Genomic DNA, 19,177 nt, shown 5'->3' with positions numbered 1-19,177 from the left:
TTACTAGACAGGTGGCTTGACGCAAGCACGTCTCTCGGCCAATAGCAATCTGGCTCCGTGACGCGGTCGCGTCTGGCGACCAATAGGATCGCGCAAAGATTAGACAATGTTTATAAAACCCCCGACTGTCCCTGCGGGAGCGCCGAGTTGAGTTTGACAAGAGTATCATTACCATTGAACTTCACACAAGTTTGTCTGTTACTTCTTTAACTGTATTGAAAACTTGTAGTAGCACTAAAACCGACTTTAAAGGAACCCAAGCTGTCACTTTCAGGCAATCATGGAGCGCTCCAAACAGAAACAAATGAATCAAAATGAAAATGAAACAGATGCCGCGATCAATGGGCACTTTGACGGACGGGTGAAGATTCCCGGATGGAGCGCCGGTGGTGCCGCCGGGACCCCGAGCACCGCGCCGTCCTCCAGCGTGATGGAGAGCTGGCGGGAAGAACGCACTCGCAGTCTGGAAGACAATGAAATGAGCCTGCCGAGCATCGCCGCGGCTTACACCACTATCCTCAGGGGGCTCGGGGAAGATCCGCAGCGGCAGGGGCTCCTCAAAACTCCGTGGAGAGCCGCCACTGCCATGCAGTTCTTCACCAAGGGTTATCAGGAAAAAATCATCGGTGAGTTGCATAAATGTATGACAGTTGATAAGGCGTGCTTATTTATACGTATTTAGAATTGTATTGCAAGCTCAAGTTAACATCCTGAAATGTTACGCTGTCTCTGAAAAACTTTCGAGGCGAAATTTTGACTAAACATTTGAAACAAACATGTTATAAACGTGATTTTGGTTAATGTTTTTTTTTTTTTTTTAACTTTGTTTTACATAATTTTACAGTTTTATGGAAGCAAGTGGGCGTCCACAGAGGCTGTCTTGAGTTTAAAAACAGCTAGACAGAACAAGAAGCAATGTAACAGAAAGTTGGGTTGTAAAAGTTGTAGTTGATCCAAAAGTTACAATTCTGTCGTCATTTACTTATCTAAACATTTAATGATTTTCTTCTGTGAAACACAAAGAGAGACTTTCTTGGTCTGTCTATTAAAGGGATAGTTCACACAAAAATAAAAAATTTAGTTAGTTGGGATTTAGTTCTTTGGGGTCCATTGGACCTTTTGGGCCATTTTAAGGTGATTTTAAGTCCTTTTTGAGGCTTGACATCTTCAGCGACCATTCATTGTCCTTAAAGGGATAGTTCACCCAAAAATGAAAATGTGATGTTTATCTGCTTACCCCCAGAGCATCCAAGATGTAGGTGACTTTGTTTCTTCAGTAGAACACAAACCCAGATTTTTAACTCAAATTGTTGCAGTCTATCAGTCTTATAATGGAAGTGGATGGGAATCACGGCTAAAACAAACAATAAAAAAAACAAAAAAAACCATCACCTATCTCTCAAGTGAACCATTGACACTCCTAATTGAGATTGTAAACAGAGTCTCAATGCTCCACTTGAGAAATAGGTGGCGGTTATGTACGTATAAGTCTGCGATCAGCCATAAAGCAAGAAGAAGAAGAAGACACCTCACGCCCAGCTGCTGAGTACGCGCACAGGACAGTTCGGACATTGCGTGAATCAGAGGTAAAATGATTCCCATACACTTCCATTAAAAGACTGATAGACTTCAACGGTTTGAGTTAAAAATCTTGGTTTGTGTTCTACTGAAGAAACAAAAGTCACCTATCTTGGATGCTCTGGGGGTAAGCAGATAAACATCACATTTTAATTTTTGGGTGAACTGTCCCTTTAAGGACAATGAATGGTCGCTGAAGATGTCAAGCCTCAAAAAGGGCTTGAAATCACCTTAAAATGGCCCAAAAGGTCCAAAGGACCCTAAAAGAACTAAATCCCAAGTCTTCCCCATTTGACACTGATGGTGTGAGGCTGATATTTAAGTTTTTATACACAGATCATATTATCAACCATCGTATTCTCAAGAGTAGATTGAGGAATAAATGATTTATTGATTCAGATTTGTCAGGTTTTTATTAGGATGATTTAGTTAAAAAATGGTCTGAATGATTTGTTCATGACTCACTGATCTGGATCTAGTCAAGGTTAACATAGTTAGTGAATAACTTAAATGTTACTAGAAGAAAATCAGTGAAAACTTGGGTCTGTAACTCACACAAAACTATCATATGTAATCGGAAGACTTAGAATAATGCACAAGTTGTGTAGAACACTTTTATGGTGAAATCTAATTTTTACATCTATACCTTTACATTGAAATTCAAAGATCGACTAGGAGATTCTTCAAAATCATGTTATATATTTTCACAATCTATTTCAACACATTCTCATGGCACTTCATTCTCTTTTAAATTGTGACTAATTATTAGTATTAGTATGATCTGATCGCATTCGTACGTTTTCTGATCTCCTTTTCTGTTTAAAACACATCATAAGAATTCATACAAAATTGACACCTTTTAAAATAGTTACATTTTCTCATCAGATCAGGTTGGTATTTTGGAGTTGTTGTGACCTGATTATGATACAAAGAATTTTATAGCCCACAAACCATTCATCTTTTACTCATGCATTGTCAAGTATTTCAGGTTAAAAGTATTTCCTCAAACACTTCCATGTGCCATCAGTTTGATTAACTGGCTCAACAGGTACTCCACCCCAAAGCCAAGGTTTATCTTGCATAATTGTTCACTGGTCACTCTCAGGCTGTTGTCTAAGTGGTTGAGCCAGGGTGCCTCCCACCATCACATTACCAACAACATCCCCACATAGAAAACAACACATCTGGACTTGGTTTGTGTAGCATTTTTAGAGCCCATGCATATGGAATGTATTAATGTTGCTTTTCTACACAAAAAAAATTGTTAAAGCAGACTGTCCTTGATGACCAGCACTTACAAAAGCACCACTTGAACATGGTCCACAGTTCACAGATGGTATAACATGCAGTGTCACTGTGAAGCGTGCCTTTGATGAGAAATTTCTAGAGGAAGGTCTTTCTTCAGTGGGATTGGCTGAAGTTTGCACCACCCCTTCAGTTTCTTAAATTGTTCTGAAGTAGCAAAGTTATGTGTCTCCCACAGAAAGACTTTTGAAGTGTTGGAGGAAACAGTTTAGGGATCTCAGTGGGTTTGAATGAGGCTGTTGCATTTACACAGTTTTATGGGTGGTGGATGACGCACTGGTTAATGCAAGAAAAGGAAGCTGATGGTACATAGTAAGTGCTTGAATGATGAAGGTCCACCTAGATCTCACCTGATGTCACGGTACAGTATATTCATGTCTGGGTTATAACTGTGTTTCAGCTTACTGTTTTTACACTAACTGAACACCGATTATTAATAAGATTATTAATAATAATAATACAAATAAATATACACCAATACAACAACATGCATTAATGTTTACTTGCATATATTTTTACGAAAATATTTTAATATATAATTGGTTAGCATCACACTGGAGGATAGGAATATCAGCGAATAACCTAAATATATACCTAAATATAACTAGAAGACAATGAAATGAACTCACACAAGACTATGACATAAGACTTTGTAAAGAATGCACAAATCATGTGGACCACTTTTATGATGATTTTGAGTCTTGATATCTTTGTTACATGGAAATCAATTGTGGAAAAGATCGACCAGGACATTTAAAATACAATAAGAAACTAGTTTAAAATATTCAGGTTTGGTTATATATTAATAATTATTATGATTTACCAGTATTACAACAAGCAGCAATGTTTATTTATATAATATGTTAGTATGTTAAAATGTCACACACCTGTAAATAATTTTGTGTGATTATGCAAATGAATAGTGTTTTTGCACCATTTTACCATTTTGTGTTTTAAAAAGGATGCTTGTTATGAAACATTTGTCTTAATGCTCAGTTACTCACGAGTCAGAGACACTGGTACAGGAAGGAAGGATTGTGAAATTATAGAATTATTATGATATTATTATAATGCATTATATCATTATGTTCCTTATACATTATGATTTTGTTGTGGTCTCATGTCACATAAAACCATTCAAGATCATAGAGAAGAGTGATATTGTTTAAGTTACAGTGTTTAAGCAGCTCCGTATGGTCTCTTTTCTTTATTACTCATCATTACGCTCCGTTGTCCCCTGCCCCCACTGTCTGGATGGATGCCTGTCTCTTATTTAAACTATGGAGAACAAGCCAAACCCTCAGCAGCAGCAGTAACATTACCCTTAACCAGAACTCTGCTGGTTGACATCTTCACAATTTCAGTGGGTTTCTATGGTTACTTGTTGTATGCCAAGTGTTTATTTGCTTAGTCTATAAGCAGGTTTGTGTTTAATTGAGTGTGTGTGACGGTGGCAGCGAGGTTGAAAGATGACTTCAGGGAGATGCTGATTTGATTTCCTGTTCTTTTTTGTCAGTGCCACCGTCATACGTGAGACCTTTCCGTGTGTTGTTCCTGTGCATTTGAAAGCGGCTGTTTGTTTAGGACGAGCCTGATGACAGTTCTCTCGTAGCAGCTGCTGCCCTCAGGTTAAATTCAACCCAGACTGATGCTCAGTTCAGCTGCAGCATTTACACAACACTGCATGCATATATATAGTGTGCTCGGTTTCCGAAAAGCATGCTGGTTAGTCACCAAGCAGAACATTGAAAAAAGACCAGAAGAGTTTAAATATTAATAAAAGCCTTTCCTAGTTATGGGAACCATGAGACAACATTAGAAAATTTGTTAAATCAGCTTTAGGGGGGATATTACCAGTTTGTCAGTAGTGTTTGCATAACTATTATTACTATTGCTCATAATAAAACCTAAAAAAACATTAAAAACTTAATCAAACATTAGCACACAATTTTTCTACACAAATAATTTCTCAAATAATTCAGATTTCTAAGTGATCTGAAAAATATGACAAAAAATTAATATGAAATAAAGAAATATAGGAATAAGGAAAAATGTATCTGGCAGGGAGTAATATAGGAATAAAGAAAAATGAATGTTGTAAAGTACATAAAGATAGTTAAAGGTCTCACTTCATACGAAATGGAGGCTTGTGGGTTTAATCAGTGCATTTTATATGAAATTATATTATATTGATATATTATAAATATAAAATATATATTTATAATATTTAATTAAATAATTATATAAACATAATCAATTTCTATACATTTAAGTAAATGATATGGGACTATTTTATTTTATTTATTTATTTTTTATTTACCTTTATTAAACAAGGAAATTAAAAACTCTTGAGATTTAAAATCTCTTTTTTATATATATTTTATAAAATTAAAAAAAAAAACATTATGATATGAACAGAACAGAAATAAATCATTAAATAGAAATTATTTGTATGACAGTTAATTAAAACTGATGACCGTGACAGGCCTGTGGTGACCAGAAAATCATAGAGACTGTTTTTAGACCTATAACACCTTAGCAACACCCTGACAACCACCCACAACACCCTGCAAGCATGATGAGGAGTTTTGCATGGGCAAACACTGCTCAGTTTTTCAGAAAATGTAAAAAAAAAATGAGTTACAGGATACACCTGTCGCTGAAGTAATCATAGACATAAAAAAAGCCTGAAAATTGATTGCTTTCTGCCTTCACTCAGTGACTACACAAAAGTGGCAACAACACATATGAGAGTAACATCTCAACAAGCCCCTGAAGCCCCGCCATCTGTTTGCCATGTTTCCATGGAAACCTACCCCAAGATAGGCGGCCAGGAAATTAAAAAGCCCCACAAGAAAAGACAGTGCATTTCCACGAGATAAAACAGGATATGTTTGAACCATGATATGAGCTAAGAGAAATGACACAGGGCCACAACAGGAAGCGCATACGGGGTGAAATATAATGATTTCATGATGTCATCAGGTGTCACATCACTCACCTGACGGTGTCCAGTCTGAACTTATTGATTTGTTGTTGTGCCTCCTTGCAGATGTCCTGAATGACGCAATCTTTGATGAAGATCATGACGAGATGGTGATCGTGAAGGATATTGACATGTTTTCCATGTGTGAACACCATTTAGTTCCCATTTTTGGCCGGGTAAGACTAATCCTTTTACCCTCATCAACAGCAACATTCATGTCACCTCAGTTTTTATGACCATATTTAAGAGACAAAACCTCTGTGGTGGATACATACTTTTAAAAATTAATTTTTCACAGGACTACCCTGTTGTATAAGGGTTTGACAAAGTCTTTATTCATTTTTATTCTTTATTAAAGTCTATTAGTTTTTCTTCGAATTTTAAAATTTAGGTTTATTGATTGATTTAATTAATTGATTTATTATTAATTTATTCAAATAAAATATTTACATTTTACAATCATTTTAAATTAATAATTTTAAATTTAAATAATTTTTATTTTTTAAGTTTTAGATTTTATTTTTCATTTATTTACTATCCAGGTCATATTTTACCCCAAATATATAGAAATTATAGAATGATATAAATTATTCTTAAAACAAAGAAATTAAGCCTATATTTGGGACTTTGTAATTTTTCCATTGGCACATTATTTCTATGAAGCCTATTGTAATGCAAAAAATCTCATTCTCATTACTGTCATGTGGTAAGTTATTGAAGTTAATATTTGTAAAGTATTGTTACTCAAGTAAGTAGTGTTTTAAGTCAATGCATGCTGACTTTAAACAGGATGTGTTTTTAATGAACTACATTAATGAGAATTTGGTGGCAAATGTGCTTCATTATCATGAAAATAAGATTTTTATTTTATTTTATTACTTTCTTTTTTTTTTTTTAATTAAATGTCTTGTGATTGTGGGGTGAAATATGCCTTGTTCATTTCTTTGTGAGATTCACTCACATAATGAATGGCAACATTACAGGTTCTCTGATGCACCTGGAAAAGAAAGAAAGTTGATATGTAATCTGTCAATAACCAAGTTAATTAGCTACAATTAAATCTAGAAGCGTCAAAAACAATGGCCACTCTTAATCCTCCAGGTTTGACATTTAGTACCTCCCTCCAGCTCACAGCATTGCAGGTGTCTGCCATTTAAGACAAAAGAGACCCCGTCGATACTGTCACAGCTCAAATGGCTGCTGATGATAGACTGAGCCATTGATCAAGCGCACTGAATGTTTTTTTTCCGCCACTTGCAATTTTGTTTGTCAGATGCTGTCGGAGGGCCGTCGTTTCCGCTGCGTCCCCCGCTGATCGTCATCGGCGCGGCCCCTTATCCCCTCTCATCTATTTACCTCACCACTCGCCGCATCTGCAACAAGATAATGACACACCAGCTTCTTTCAGAGAGGCGTGCGCCCGTTCTCTTTCATTTTCGACCCTCTTGCTTGCGCTTCAGCATCCACCATCTCCATGATTGTCCACACAACACTGTTAGTGTCCATCACGAACACCGAGCTGAACAGGTGTGCTTTCTTTTACACTTAAAACAAATCTACCATACAGCCGCCACATGTCTTGCTTGTTGGTCTAAAGTGGATTAAGTTGGAAAAAGCGCTTTGCTCATTTCTCAGGTGCTCTGTAGTTGTCGGTAAAGCTCGATTGATGCTGTTGAAGGATGTGAAGTAGCGGCCTTGAAAGAAGGCCAAGAGGGTTCAGTGACGTGCAGGATTATCACATCAGAACAGAGAGCAGAAGAGGAAAAAAATAAAATCCTCGCATGTCTGTTGATGCTGCCCTTTCTCTGGGCTCTTTCATCAAATTGTTGGTGACATTTGAGTTGGACAGCGGAGAGGAGGTTAGGTTGGGGGAGCTGTCAGATGTGAGCATATGCACAGATACGGCTCTCTGCATCTTTAACTTCTCGTCTGCTGCTGAACCATGTAGGGCTGCTCGATTATGGAAAAAAATCATTATTATTTTGGTTAATATTGTAATCATGGTTATTTACTGTAACACGATTAGGAGTGGGCATTGTGACCAAAATGACTAAAAAGTTATTTCACATATTATATATGTATACAATTTATTAATTAATTAACAGTCTTATTTAATTATCAATATATATCTGTTAGCCAAAACAATTTTTTTGTGTTACTTTTTACATTTGATTAAATTGAAATTAAAGAATTTTTTAATTTAATTTTTAATTTAATGTAATTTCTTTGCATAATTGTTTAACTGTTTAAATGTAGCTAGCAAGCCTTTAATGGCCAGCTCTATGTATGTATGTATGTGTGTGTATATATAGTATATAATAAATATATATATATCCTATATTATATAATCAATATATAGTATATTGTATTTAGCTGGAAATAATGTTGCTAATATGATATCAAAATTTTAGATACCAGTGAAACTTAACAATTTTTGATACCAATTTCAGTACATCAGCAGAAACTAATACTAGGCTAATTTAAATGAACAAAATAAAAAAGCCCTCAATCAATTATTGAAGAAAAGTAAACAGTCAGTCATGAAATGAAACCAAACAAGAAAATTGCAAACAATAAGGCAAATACATTAAAAATATAAAAACAGAAAAAAAAATTATAATGCAAGTCTATTTAAAAATTTAAATTGAATAATCAAATGAAAAAAACAAACAAACACAGTCTTCACTATATGAATTAAATATAGAGAAAATTACTATAGCTATTCAGTCAAGAGCAGTGAGTGATTTTTTTTGTCTTTATTTCCTGTTCTTGTTCTCTTGTTCTCCTCAGACAGCAGCATGAATATATTGGGCTGCTGTCACTTTAAGACATAATGCTAATATATTATATATAGGATCTAATATATTGACTGCATCTGATTTTCTCCCAACTGTATACATAACTGACTGTATTTTTGTGAGGACTCACCAATACATGCATTTTGCCATATTTTGGTATGTATTTGACCATTTAGTCACGCACCCAAATCCCAAAGTGTAATTCGCCTGACCTTGTTTTTGCTCGATCTCGGAGAGTGCACACAGAAAGCCCCTTTTTTGCATTTTTGCAACTCTTTTTAATATCAAGCATGTCATGCAGTAAACTATTTTTATATTACATAATTTGCCTGATTTGGACATTACATTTGGGCTTTTAATGAGGCGTGAAAGTGAACCACTTTAAAGGAATGGAATATGGCCCAATAATCATTTTATTTCAACTATCATGCTTTCATAATCATTGGAAGCCAAAATCGAAATCAAAAAAATTGCACAGCTCTCGTGCCATGTAGCTTGCTAGTGAAATCAGTTTTGCACAGGCAAAGGCTTACATTTTGTTGGTTGTGAAAGTATTGTGTTTTAAACCTTATACTCCCATGTTTTGCAGTTCTGTCTTTCTGTTGTCAGTTCATGTGTTGTGTTTTGCACAGGTGCACATAGGTTACCTTCCAAACAAGAGGGTTCTTGGTCTGAGTAAATTAGCAAGGTAGGTAAAATGCACCCAGTATTTGGGCACTTATATCACTTCCATCTTTCCCCAGTCCATCTGAATATCATTGCATTAGATAACAAAATACAGTCCTGCATCACATTAACTATGGACCTATTCTACTAATGTTTGCCCACCAGAAAGTGTCCAAATAATATTGGCTTTATTTGTTGAACAATACATTTTATCATCATTTTTTTTCTTTCTTTCTTTTTCAATTAAAATGGGGTATATGGGATCAGTGTTCTTTTCTTAAAAGAAAGAAATTAATACTGTGTTCAGTGTTCTTTTTTTTTTTTTTTTTTTTGCTTTAAAAAATCATGTGCTATCATTTAAAAAAAATGCAAAAAGTATTGAATCTTAATGGATTCCTTCACGAGTGTGCAAATTTATGCTGCCACAAAGCAGCTTTTCTTTCATATAATGAGGTGATTTTGCAAATTTATGCTGCCACAAAGCAGCTTTTCTTTCTTTTTTTCAGTATATGCTGCCACAAAGCAGCTTTTCTTTCTTTTTTTCAGTAAATTCAGTAGCATGTGCTTGAGTAAAGGGGATTAATGACTCTCTTTGCCTCAGGGGAGTTGTTTGTCTGTGAAATCAAGATGCACACGCCTGTGTGTGTGTGTGTGTGTGTGTTTGAAACAGTGAGAGTGTAAGTGTCTGTAAGAGGATTAGACACAATGTGTGAGTGACAAAGAGAAGCTTGATCCAATCTGACCTCAATACCTGTGGCTTAGCCATTCACTAGCAGCCGTAACACTGCACTACACTAATGAAGACAACAGCAGTCACAGACTCTAGCTCTCAGCCACATACACACACACACACACACAGGTGCACACACACACACACACACACACACACACCACACAACACACACACACACACACACACACACACACACACAACACACACACACACACACAGGTGCATTTCTAATTTCTAAAATTTGTTATTGTTCCTTTTTTTTTTAATAGCTGTAGTCATGACAAGGTCCAAGTGGCTCAGAGACTGACTTTTCTAGTCATCATTATCTGTGAAAAGGATTTTGTGTGTGTGTGTGGGGGGGGTTGTTCTATTCTTATTAATATTAAATAGTTAGCAGTGTTGGAAACAGTTGGGCTGCCTTTTATTTTTGTGGAAACTGATCATTTTTTTCAGATTAGAACGAAAGAAAGAATAGGATTTTTTTTAAATGAAAATCTAACAAAATAATACAATTTTGTAATATTATTAATGCGTTTACTATTTTACTATTAAATTTTACTGGCCCCTAACTTCCAATTATTATGTTCCAATCATTATATTCCAGATATTTATATATTTTTATATAAATATGCATATTTTTAATTAAGAACTTTGATTAGCTGCCAAGTGTCTTAATTGAAGGTGTGCACATTGTTAGTTTACATTTGGTGATTTTAAATGAAATTTAATAAAATAGTGATTTTTACTAAATAGACCCCTGGCCTAGGTTGTATCATTACCACAGTGATTAAAATCCCTGAGCAATGAAGTTTTATCAAAGCATCATCACATATAGAGGTATAATGTGTATAAATCTAGTTTAATTATTAACTGTGTCTTTTGTTTTGCACTAGGATTGTTGAGATATATAGCAGGAGATTGCAAGGTAATGGCTTTTTTTCCTCTCAAACAAAGTTTTAGCATGTAACAATATTTATATTCCTTCAATATCCTTTTTTGTTTCACTAATAACCTGAAAACTTAATATTGAAATCTGCTTGTCTTATTTCAGTTCAGGAGCGTCTAACCAAACAGATTGCAGTGGCCATCACTGAAGCGTTACAGCCCGCTGGTGTCGGGGTGGTCATTGAAGCAACGTATTACACTTTTTATTTACAATATAATGTTAAGAATGACCAAATATGTTATTCATATTATTCAATGTAATTAGTATGAACAGTCCTGAAGATGCATTTCTTCTCTCTGGTCTTCTTCAGTCACATGTGTATGGTTATGCGAGGTGTCCAGAAGATGAACAGCAAGACTGTGACCAGCACCATGCTAGGCGTTTTCCGCGAGGACCCCAAGACACGAGACGGCCGAATTATCAAACACATCCCTTTATCCAACCATACTACGTATCTGTGTGTGTTTACATAGTGTACATCGTCTCTGGTTCTGCCTCCAGACGAGGCACTGCTGCTGTGTAACATAGTGTCACATCGGTAACACCTTCTCTTCTGTATCACGTGTGTGTGTGTGTGTGTGTGTTTTGTGCACGTTTAGTCAGTAGAGCTGTGGGAGCCTCTATTGACGGGACTGTGGCTATTACTGTTAAATGGAAGCATTGTGTTTTGAAGGACGTCCTAGATTAGCACAATTTGACCTCTCTAAACTAACAAGCACCAAACCCACCGAAATCTGTTTATATCTCTTTCCGACTGTGTCACATTTGTGCTCTATCGCTTGAAATACGCAACAAAGTGGTTTTATTTTCACACTTCTGAACAGGGAGGTGCATGTCATTCTGAATATTCGAATATTTTAGTGTTTGAACTACATAAAAGTTCTGTTGAGGAACAATGGTACGGTAATGGTAATGAATATAACCACTAAATGATTACCAATATTTATACACCTTGATATTTACAAGGTACTTTAAAGATTATTATGGTATTATAATGGTACATGTCCAAAAAAATAAAAACTAGTATTACAAAGAAAGCACCAGTTTTTATAAGTGAATAAATCCAGACTGGTTTTATTGTTGTTTTACTATGTGCTGAAAATGTCTTATGGCTACGCTGTCTTATAATGTAATATTTAATATAATGTGTATGTCCTGTGCATCAGTCAGTAATTGTGCCCAGACCCAAAGCATCATCTGCTCTTGAAAGGATAGTTCATCCGAAAATGAAACTCACCCTCATGTTATCCAAACATGTTTGCCTTAACCCTGACATATGAAATAGTAGTCTGAAAAATCTATATTTTTCTAATGGAACGGTTTCTTGAAGCATAGTTTAAAGGTTACATATTCGTGTTTTTTGTTGAGTATTATATTTGATACATCCAGCTTTTATGGCTCATATAGTTTAATATAGGAAAATACGTAATAAATAAATAAATAAAAACTCAATTTTATTCAGAGGTCCAAATTGAGTGAAAATATGCGCTTTAGTGCAGCTGCTGTTAATATTAAGACCGTTTTTGCATTATTACAGTTTAAGCAAATTACTCTCACAAATTCACATTATTGTAATGTTACATTAAATGTTTTACCATTTAATTGTACAATTTTTATCATGGTGATTTTATGGAGTTTATATTCAAGCAGGTAAAATACATCACAAGTCGAGACTGAGTGAAAATATGCAGTTTGGTGCAGTTTCAGATAATTATATGGCCAAAAAGTAAGATGAAATTCTGATGATTTGTAGTGTAAATCAATGAGATCTTTACAAATGTATAGTAGATGACTTGCATAACTTGCATGCATTTAAATATCTGTTGTTACTTTGTGTAGTATTTGCCAAAAATGTCTTTGTAAAATAGCATTTAAATGATTATTTTATTATCAAAGCTCTGTAGTTTTAAAACATATAATGCAATGCAATCCAAAAATAAAAAAAAAAATAAAAAATAAACAAAACCCAAAAGCATTATAAATAATAATCAAAATCAAAATTACTATTAATATATCATATATTTCATAAAAAATAAAACTTGTATGGATAATGGATTACACCTAAGTTGCTTCAGTCCAGTATGTGATTATCTTGAAAAATTACTAGCAATTTAAAATTAATTTTAAATTTTAGTAAAGATTTCATAGCAAAAAGACACGATGCACCACAACCTGAAGGGACAGTGTTAAAATGATCAGACAATTCACTGTAAGCCGTTCTTCAGTTATCTTCTTTTGTGTTGAGCAGAAGAAAGACAGTCATACAGGTTTAAAACAACACTAGGGTGAGCATATTTTTAGCATTTTTGGGTGAACTGTCTGTTTAAGTGTTTATTTGGGCTCATCATTGATGGTATTTACACGTTTTGTGCAACACTAATATTTTATGTTTCAAATCAGCTGTTGAGTCTGATGTGTTGATAACCAGCTCCAGCCTTCTGAATGTCCTGTCTGTATGGCCATAGATGTTGTTTACTCTCTGAAGGTCGTCTTTTATTTGTTAGAAAAAAGACCAAAGGTGAAAGATGCAGTCGAGGTCAACTTAGTATCTGATTTTGCACATTGTGGGATTCACTTACAGTATGAAGAATACAGAACATAGCTGTACTGATAATTGTGATCTTTGTAATAAAATTATGATACAAAAAGATGGAAACCAAGTAAAAGATATTTACATTTTTAGAACATATTTTATACATTTACTCAGATGCATGTTTACCTGTCTTTGGGTACGTACAATGTGTTTTTGAGTTAGAATTTAAACTATATACTAATGTATCATTGTAGAAAATTATATTAAGCTCAAAAACAATGGATACTGTGGATTTACTGATACTGTTGTGTTGCCTGCGTAGTGACTTTTTTTAATTATGAAACATTCCTTGAGTGATGTTCTGCATTCATGAGTTCAGATGAAACTCTGAGCCAAACGGTATCTGAGATGTTCAGTGTCACAATCACTTCATATCAGTGGATTCATTGAGAAAATGAGCACTTGATATTGAGAAGTCTAGTGTTATTCATGTGGCCTTCTTTAAACAAAAGACTCAAAGAGCCTTTCAAGTACTTACTATTGATGTTCTTCATCATTTTCAGCTTCAAATAAAATAAAAAAAATCTTGTGTAAAATATGTTAGAATGTTCTCGATGTTTTTAAAGGTGCTTATTTTTATTATACAGTATATATATATATATATATATATATATATATATATATATATATATATTTGTAGGGGGTTGGTAGAAAGCAAAGGACGAGAAACAGTAAAGGGTTGATCTCACAAATGTCATATTTCACCCCAAAATCAAAAGTAATTTTCACATTATAACCCTTCCAAAAAACGTCACCTTAAAAATTACATTTACAAAATGTGTTATTGTAAAAATTCTAAGACACAACAAAGCAGTCTTTTTAATTAATGTTTTACAGTTTAAATATACCATTTTTATCTTGTAACCTAAGGATGGTTGAGGGTGAATTATTATTTTTTTTTTTTTATTGTTTTAATTTGCTTTAATGAAAATTTGAAAACCTGAGCAGGCAAATGTGCTTATTGTTAAATTTCTGCATAATAAATAAATGCAAATAAAAATAAATGTGAAAAAATCTTTAGGTACAATATTACATCTCTTTTTGTTTTTTAGGGTTAAAATGACGACAGTTCCTTCTACAGTAAAAGTGGTTTAGTCAGGTAGCAGGAGCCAGTTACAGAGTTTGTGTGTGTGTAAAATAAGATATGATTTTCATGGTGAACGTCTACCTTTTAATAATCATTAAAAAGCCAATTTCACTTCCTAATCTTTCCCATATTTTCCATGAACAACACTTCTCATCTGTGTGACACTTTCATCATAAATGAGTTCATAAAACATCCAGTTAAGAGTGACTCAGCATTTTTATGTCTTTTTTTCACAGAAAAGCCCCGCCTCTTGGCAATAAAAACCTGTCTTGAGCTCTGATTGGTTGAAATGGAGAGGAGGCAGTTAATTCCTCACAGACTCATGTGGTTAGTTACCCTGAATATATGAGCAAAGCTTCCTTCATACCATTCAACAGCTGCTTTGAAATAAGAAAAACACCTGAAGCCTTTTCCAAAAGTTACTCTTTAATACTTTTCGTCTGTGGTTAATTACAAAGATGTCAAGCATTTAACACAGACCCAATGAAACAGACGAAACACATTCAGTCAGCGTACACAACAATCACAGACACACAAACAGTATAATCTCCCAGCTTTAACGCACAAAACACACTCACAAGGCCACGAACCAAAGAGGGAAAGAGATTACAGAATCCCTCTCTTTATGGACTGAAGTCATGTTCATTTCAGTAAAGATTTTTAAACCCTGCGCTAAGATGGGCGGAGAGACGTAACACGAGCTGTGACGCCTCACAGGTAACAGGAAGCGGAAAAACAACTTCCGCCGAAGCCATCCGCGTTATGACGCAACTAAGGTAGGTATATGTACAAAAATTACAAGACATTCCGGTTTCTCACCTGGATACACAGTGTCACACCCGCACACATACAAACAAAAAATATATATACACATCTGTGTTGTACAGACAGATATAATCATAACTTCATAACAGCACTGAAGTACCTAAAGCATACAGGTTCCCATGAACTACCAGCAAACGCATCAGAATCAGCTCGTATGGACTTTGTATGATTTGAAGTTTTGACCATCTGCTTATCTCTATATTTTAGAGCCATAGAAAATCATTTACATTTGGGGTAAATGTCTGAATACAAAAAAAAAAAAAAAGGCACTGCCATTTGTTTTTCTAGATATGACTTCCCAGCCTCTTGCATGCATCTCTAAAATATAAATTACCTTTTTTTTTATTTTTTATTTTTAAATGTTTTATTTTTCCGCGGTTTTTATTTGGTTTTATCATTTCATAAGCATAGGATTCTTTTAATATATATATATTTTTTATATATGTATATGTACGTCAGCCTGCAGTCAATACAGGACATCGGCTCTTAAAAATAACACACACAAAAACATCATAAACAATGGGGGATAAAATCAAAGAGCGCAGTAAAGCAAGACCCTTGTTTCAGAATAGAGGGGGAAAACAACAAATCAAATAACAATAAAATAAATCGATCAGCATCACATAGGCTACGTTCAAAATAATGTAACAAAAAAGGCTCTGTCAATGCTAAAACACTAGTTCATTGTTTTTTTGGGAATACCAAGGTAGCATGTGTTAACACTGTTACAGCATCTGTAATTTTGCTGCATGTGGACAGAATCGTCTTCACACTGAGAGAACGAATCTGCTCCGACTCCTCTTATGAAAAACAAACCAGAGCTGAATACGCATCTTACTTCTTCGTTATCCAATCACGAGCGAGCAGCGCTCTTCCTAAAGAACTAATCTACGCAATGACACTACGTCGTATGTATTTGGCATTGAACACCGTAACAGCTAAGGTGGAAAAACAGCAACAGAACAGCGAAATCTCCACCAAAAAATTTTTTTTTTAATTAAAATAGAGAACTACTACAACTTGGCTCTTTGTTTACAACGTGTGACAATATAAAAACATTTTCCTTAACATACACCATCCAGGGAGAATAAGCAAAATATAAACATTTATAGATACTCACAAGAAAGAAAGGAAAACAGCAATATTAAAACATCATAAAAAACTGATATGTCTTTTGACTATCAGGTACGTTCTTTTTTTAGATAAAGAATGCAAATTGGGAAAAAACAAAAAGTCAAAAAATAACTAGGTTGTTATTTGAGATGTACTTATGGTTACCAGCCATAGCAAAAGTTAATACACAAGGTATCTTAAATAATACATCTAATGAATACAATAACCTCTGCATCAATAATAGAAAATAATAAATAATCATTTGAATCTGCTAATTGTTTTCAAATGGCAGTGATGAGTGGCTTAATACACACAAACAAATGCACCTCTAGAAACAAGATGCAAGATGCCACATGATGGTTTGCTAACATGCTTGTAAAACACCAGCTATCATTCCGCTTATAAGGCATTCCATGCACATTAAAAGAACTAGTTTGGAGGTACCAACTCACTTATGGAGCTGACACAATGCATAGTCAACATTCTTTCTTTCAGGCAGCTTGAACTGCGTCGGTCACCACTCAGCGGATGTGAAAGTGCCTCTTTACTGTCTGTTTAATCATGACTGGTTTCTTTGGATGAGCCAAAAAGCATAAAACACTTGAGGTGTGGGTAGGTGCAGGCCAGCAAATCCCTTCACACAAGGACTACAGGATACAACAGTCCCGCGGTTCGGGAATTGTGGGGGATTTGGAGGAGAGGGCGGAGTCTGTTAGTCCAGTTCCCTCTCAGCCCTATGATTCAGACCATGTTGCTGATGAAGAGTCTATTGCACGTTATTGCAAATTCACTTTTGATGGTTTCAGCAAGGATTCACAGCACCAAGGACAGGAAAAGCAAAGGTATATAGGAAAACTCTAAATAAGAATCATTAACAATCACTGAACACCCTCATAAAGGGACTTTAATGTCCCGGATTAAAACAATTAAAGCAAAAAAACAAGAATGACCCTTTCCATGCAGAAAATCAGATCTTCACTTGTAAGAGTCTAAAACTAAAAGCTCATTTCTTATGTAAATGTTCTATTTTTTTAATACCTGGCATGATTAACTAATGGCTGATATTAAGACAATACTGTAAAAACGACTCAAGCCTCATTTAATGGTAACTATTGCACAGTTTCACCACGAGATGGCGCTCTGTACTAGTAACTGGTGCATTAGTATCTTTTCCTCATATATTTGTGACATACTGTATATTTCTCCCTGTTGCTCCAACAGTCTACTGACACAGTGTACCACGCATGTGATATCCCAAATACACAGAAACCAGCTGAAAACCTCCATATGGCACCTGTAATCTACCCCAAATCACTACATCAATCTACAGCTGTGCATTTACAGATTAAAAAAAAGAATAATAATTTGTAACACATTCTGAACATCCTCTTCAGGGCCACACTGAATCCATAAAAATCTCCACAGATTCCCACAGTATCTGACCGAACATCATTCATGAAGCTGTACACTTCTCCCAAACATCTTTATGCTTTCAGAAACACATCTGACCATGTTTACACAAATTGTTCTGCTAAAAATATAGTTAATATATACATATCATTTTTATTTCAATTTGTTTTATTTAACTTTAATTTTAATATATTTAATATATTTAAATAAAAATGTATATATATTTTTAATACAAATTATTTATATTATATATATATATGTGTGTGTGTGTGTATATATATATATATAATTTTTTTTTTTTTTCTGCATATTCTGTCTGGACTTGCGCACCTCTGATCTCTATGTTCACCTGCTCCTCTTCAACCTTTCCATCTGGCATTTCTCCTTTATTCCACTCCTCTGACCTCCTGATCTCCCTCGACTATTGCTTACGTCAGAATCCATGTACGACATCCCTTGCTCCCTCTACAGACCCTTCCACTGACATCACTTCCTGTTTCCTTTCCCATCACTGCTCTCACGTTCCCTCTCTTTCTTCTCAGTACCATCCGTAGCTCTTACTGTCTTTGTAGTGTTGCAAATCAGCTTTCCTGCTGGCACAAAAGAAACTACAACAACATGACAGTAAATACAAACACAGTTGTAAACTATGAAGCCATTTAGGAACCTAAAGCTGTACACCGTCCTCGGATTTTGACAACGCTCGCACCTGAAAAAAAATGGCTTCTGATTTTCTTGACAGTACTATGTGTAAACATAATATAACATAATATTTTTAGCATCTGCACAGAGGCACAGAAATCAAACCTGTAACTACGTCTTGATCTGGTTTCGTCTACTGGTTGGTTTTGATTTTGTGACGTCCCAGACAGCCACCTGAACGCTTTAAGGTTGTCTCCGTTGCGTTACGGACCCCCTCTAATGGCCTGTCGACACGTAGACTCTTTGTGGCGTTCTAAGGAAGTGCTGAAGATGTGATTTTATCTGTGATTTAAACTCAAATGTAAACACGCTGAAGTAGTCATAGTGACAGAACTTGCTTGTGTTAAGCCTTTCAGAAAATAGTGAATGGCACTGTGTAGACCACACCCCACTTCTCTTATTGGCTATTTGGCGTTGGTAGGTGAGCAGGTGGTG

At 35.0% G+C, this 19,177-nt stretch overlaps 1 protein-coding gene across 1 annotated transcript; it reads left to right on the top strand.

Moving 5' to 3' along the window:
- The first annotated feature begins 118 nt into the window (after nt 1–118).
- Nucleotides 119–18,999, top strand: LOC122148107 (GTP cyclohydrolase 1-like). Its single transcript, XM_042773380.1, has 9 exons — nt 119–626; nt 5,936–6,045; nt 9,300–9,355; nt 10,960–10,991; nt 11,118–11,202; nt 11,323–11,463; nt 16,277–16,425; nt 17,247–17,472; nt 18,909–18,999. Exons 1-9 carry the CDS (start codon nt 281–283, stop codon nt 18,997–18,999), a joined length of 1,236 nt encoding a protein of 411 aa, XP_042629314.1. The 5' UTR covers nt 119–280.
- Nucleotides 19,000–19,177: the final 178 nt, after the last annotated feature.

The sequence above is a fragment of the Cyprinus carpio genome, chromosome A17 (genome assembly GCF_018340385.1).
Source record: "Cyprinus carpio isolate SPL01 chromosome A17, ASM1834038v1, whole genome shotgun sequence".
Classification (NCBI taxonomy): Eukaryota; Metazoa; Chordata; class Actinopteri; order Cypriniformes; family Cyprinidae; genus Cyprinus; species Cyprinus carpio.
The sequence above is the reverse complement of the archived record's forward strand: the minus strand, read 5'-3'. Positions and strand labels throughout refer to the sequence as shown.

Excerpts from the sequence above, each read along its gene's own strand:
- LOC122148107 (XM_042773380.1), top strand. The coding sequence starts at position 281 with ATGGAGCGCTCCAAACAGAAACAAATGAATCAAAATGAAAATGAAACA. Across the intron at positions 627-5,935 it reads TTATCAGGAAAAAATCATCG|ATGTCCTGAATGACGCAATC; the intron begins GTGAGTTGCATA and ends GCCTCCTTGCAG. Across the intron at positions 16,426-17,246 it reads CTACGCAATGACACTACGTC|GTGCAGGCCAGCAAATCCCT; the intron begins GTATGTATTTGG and ends AGGTGTGGGTAG.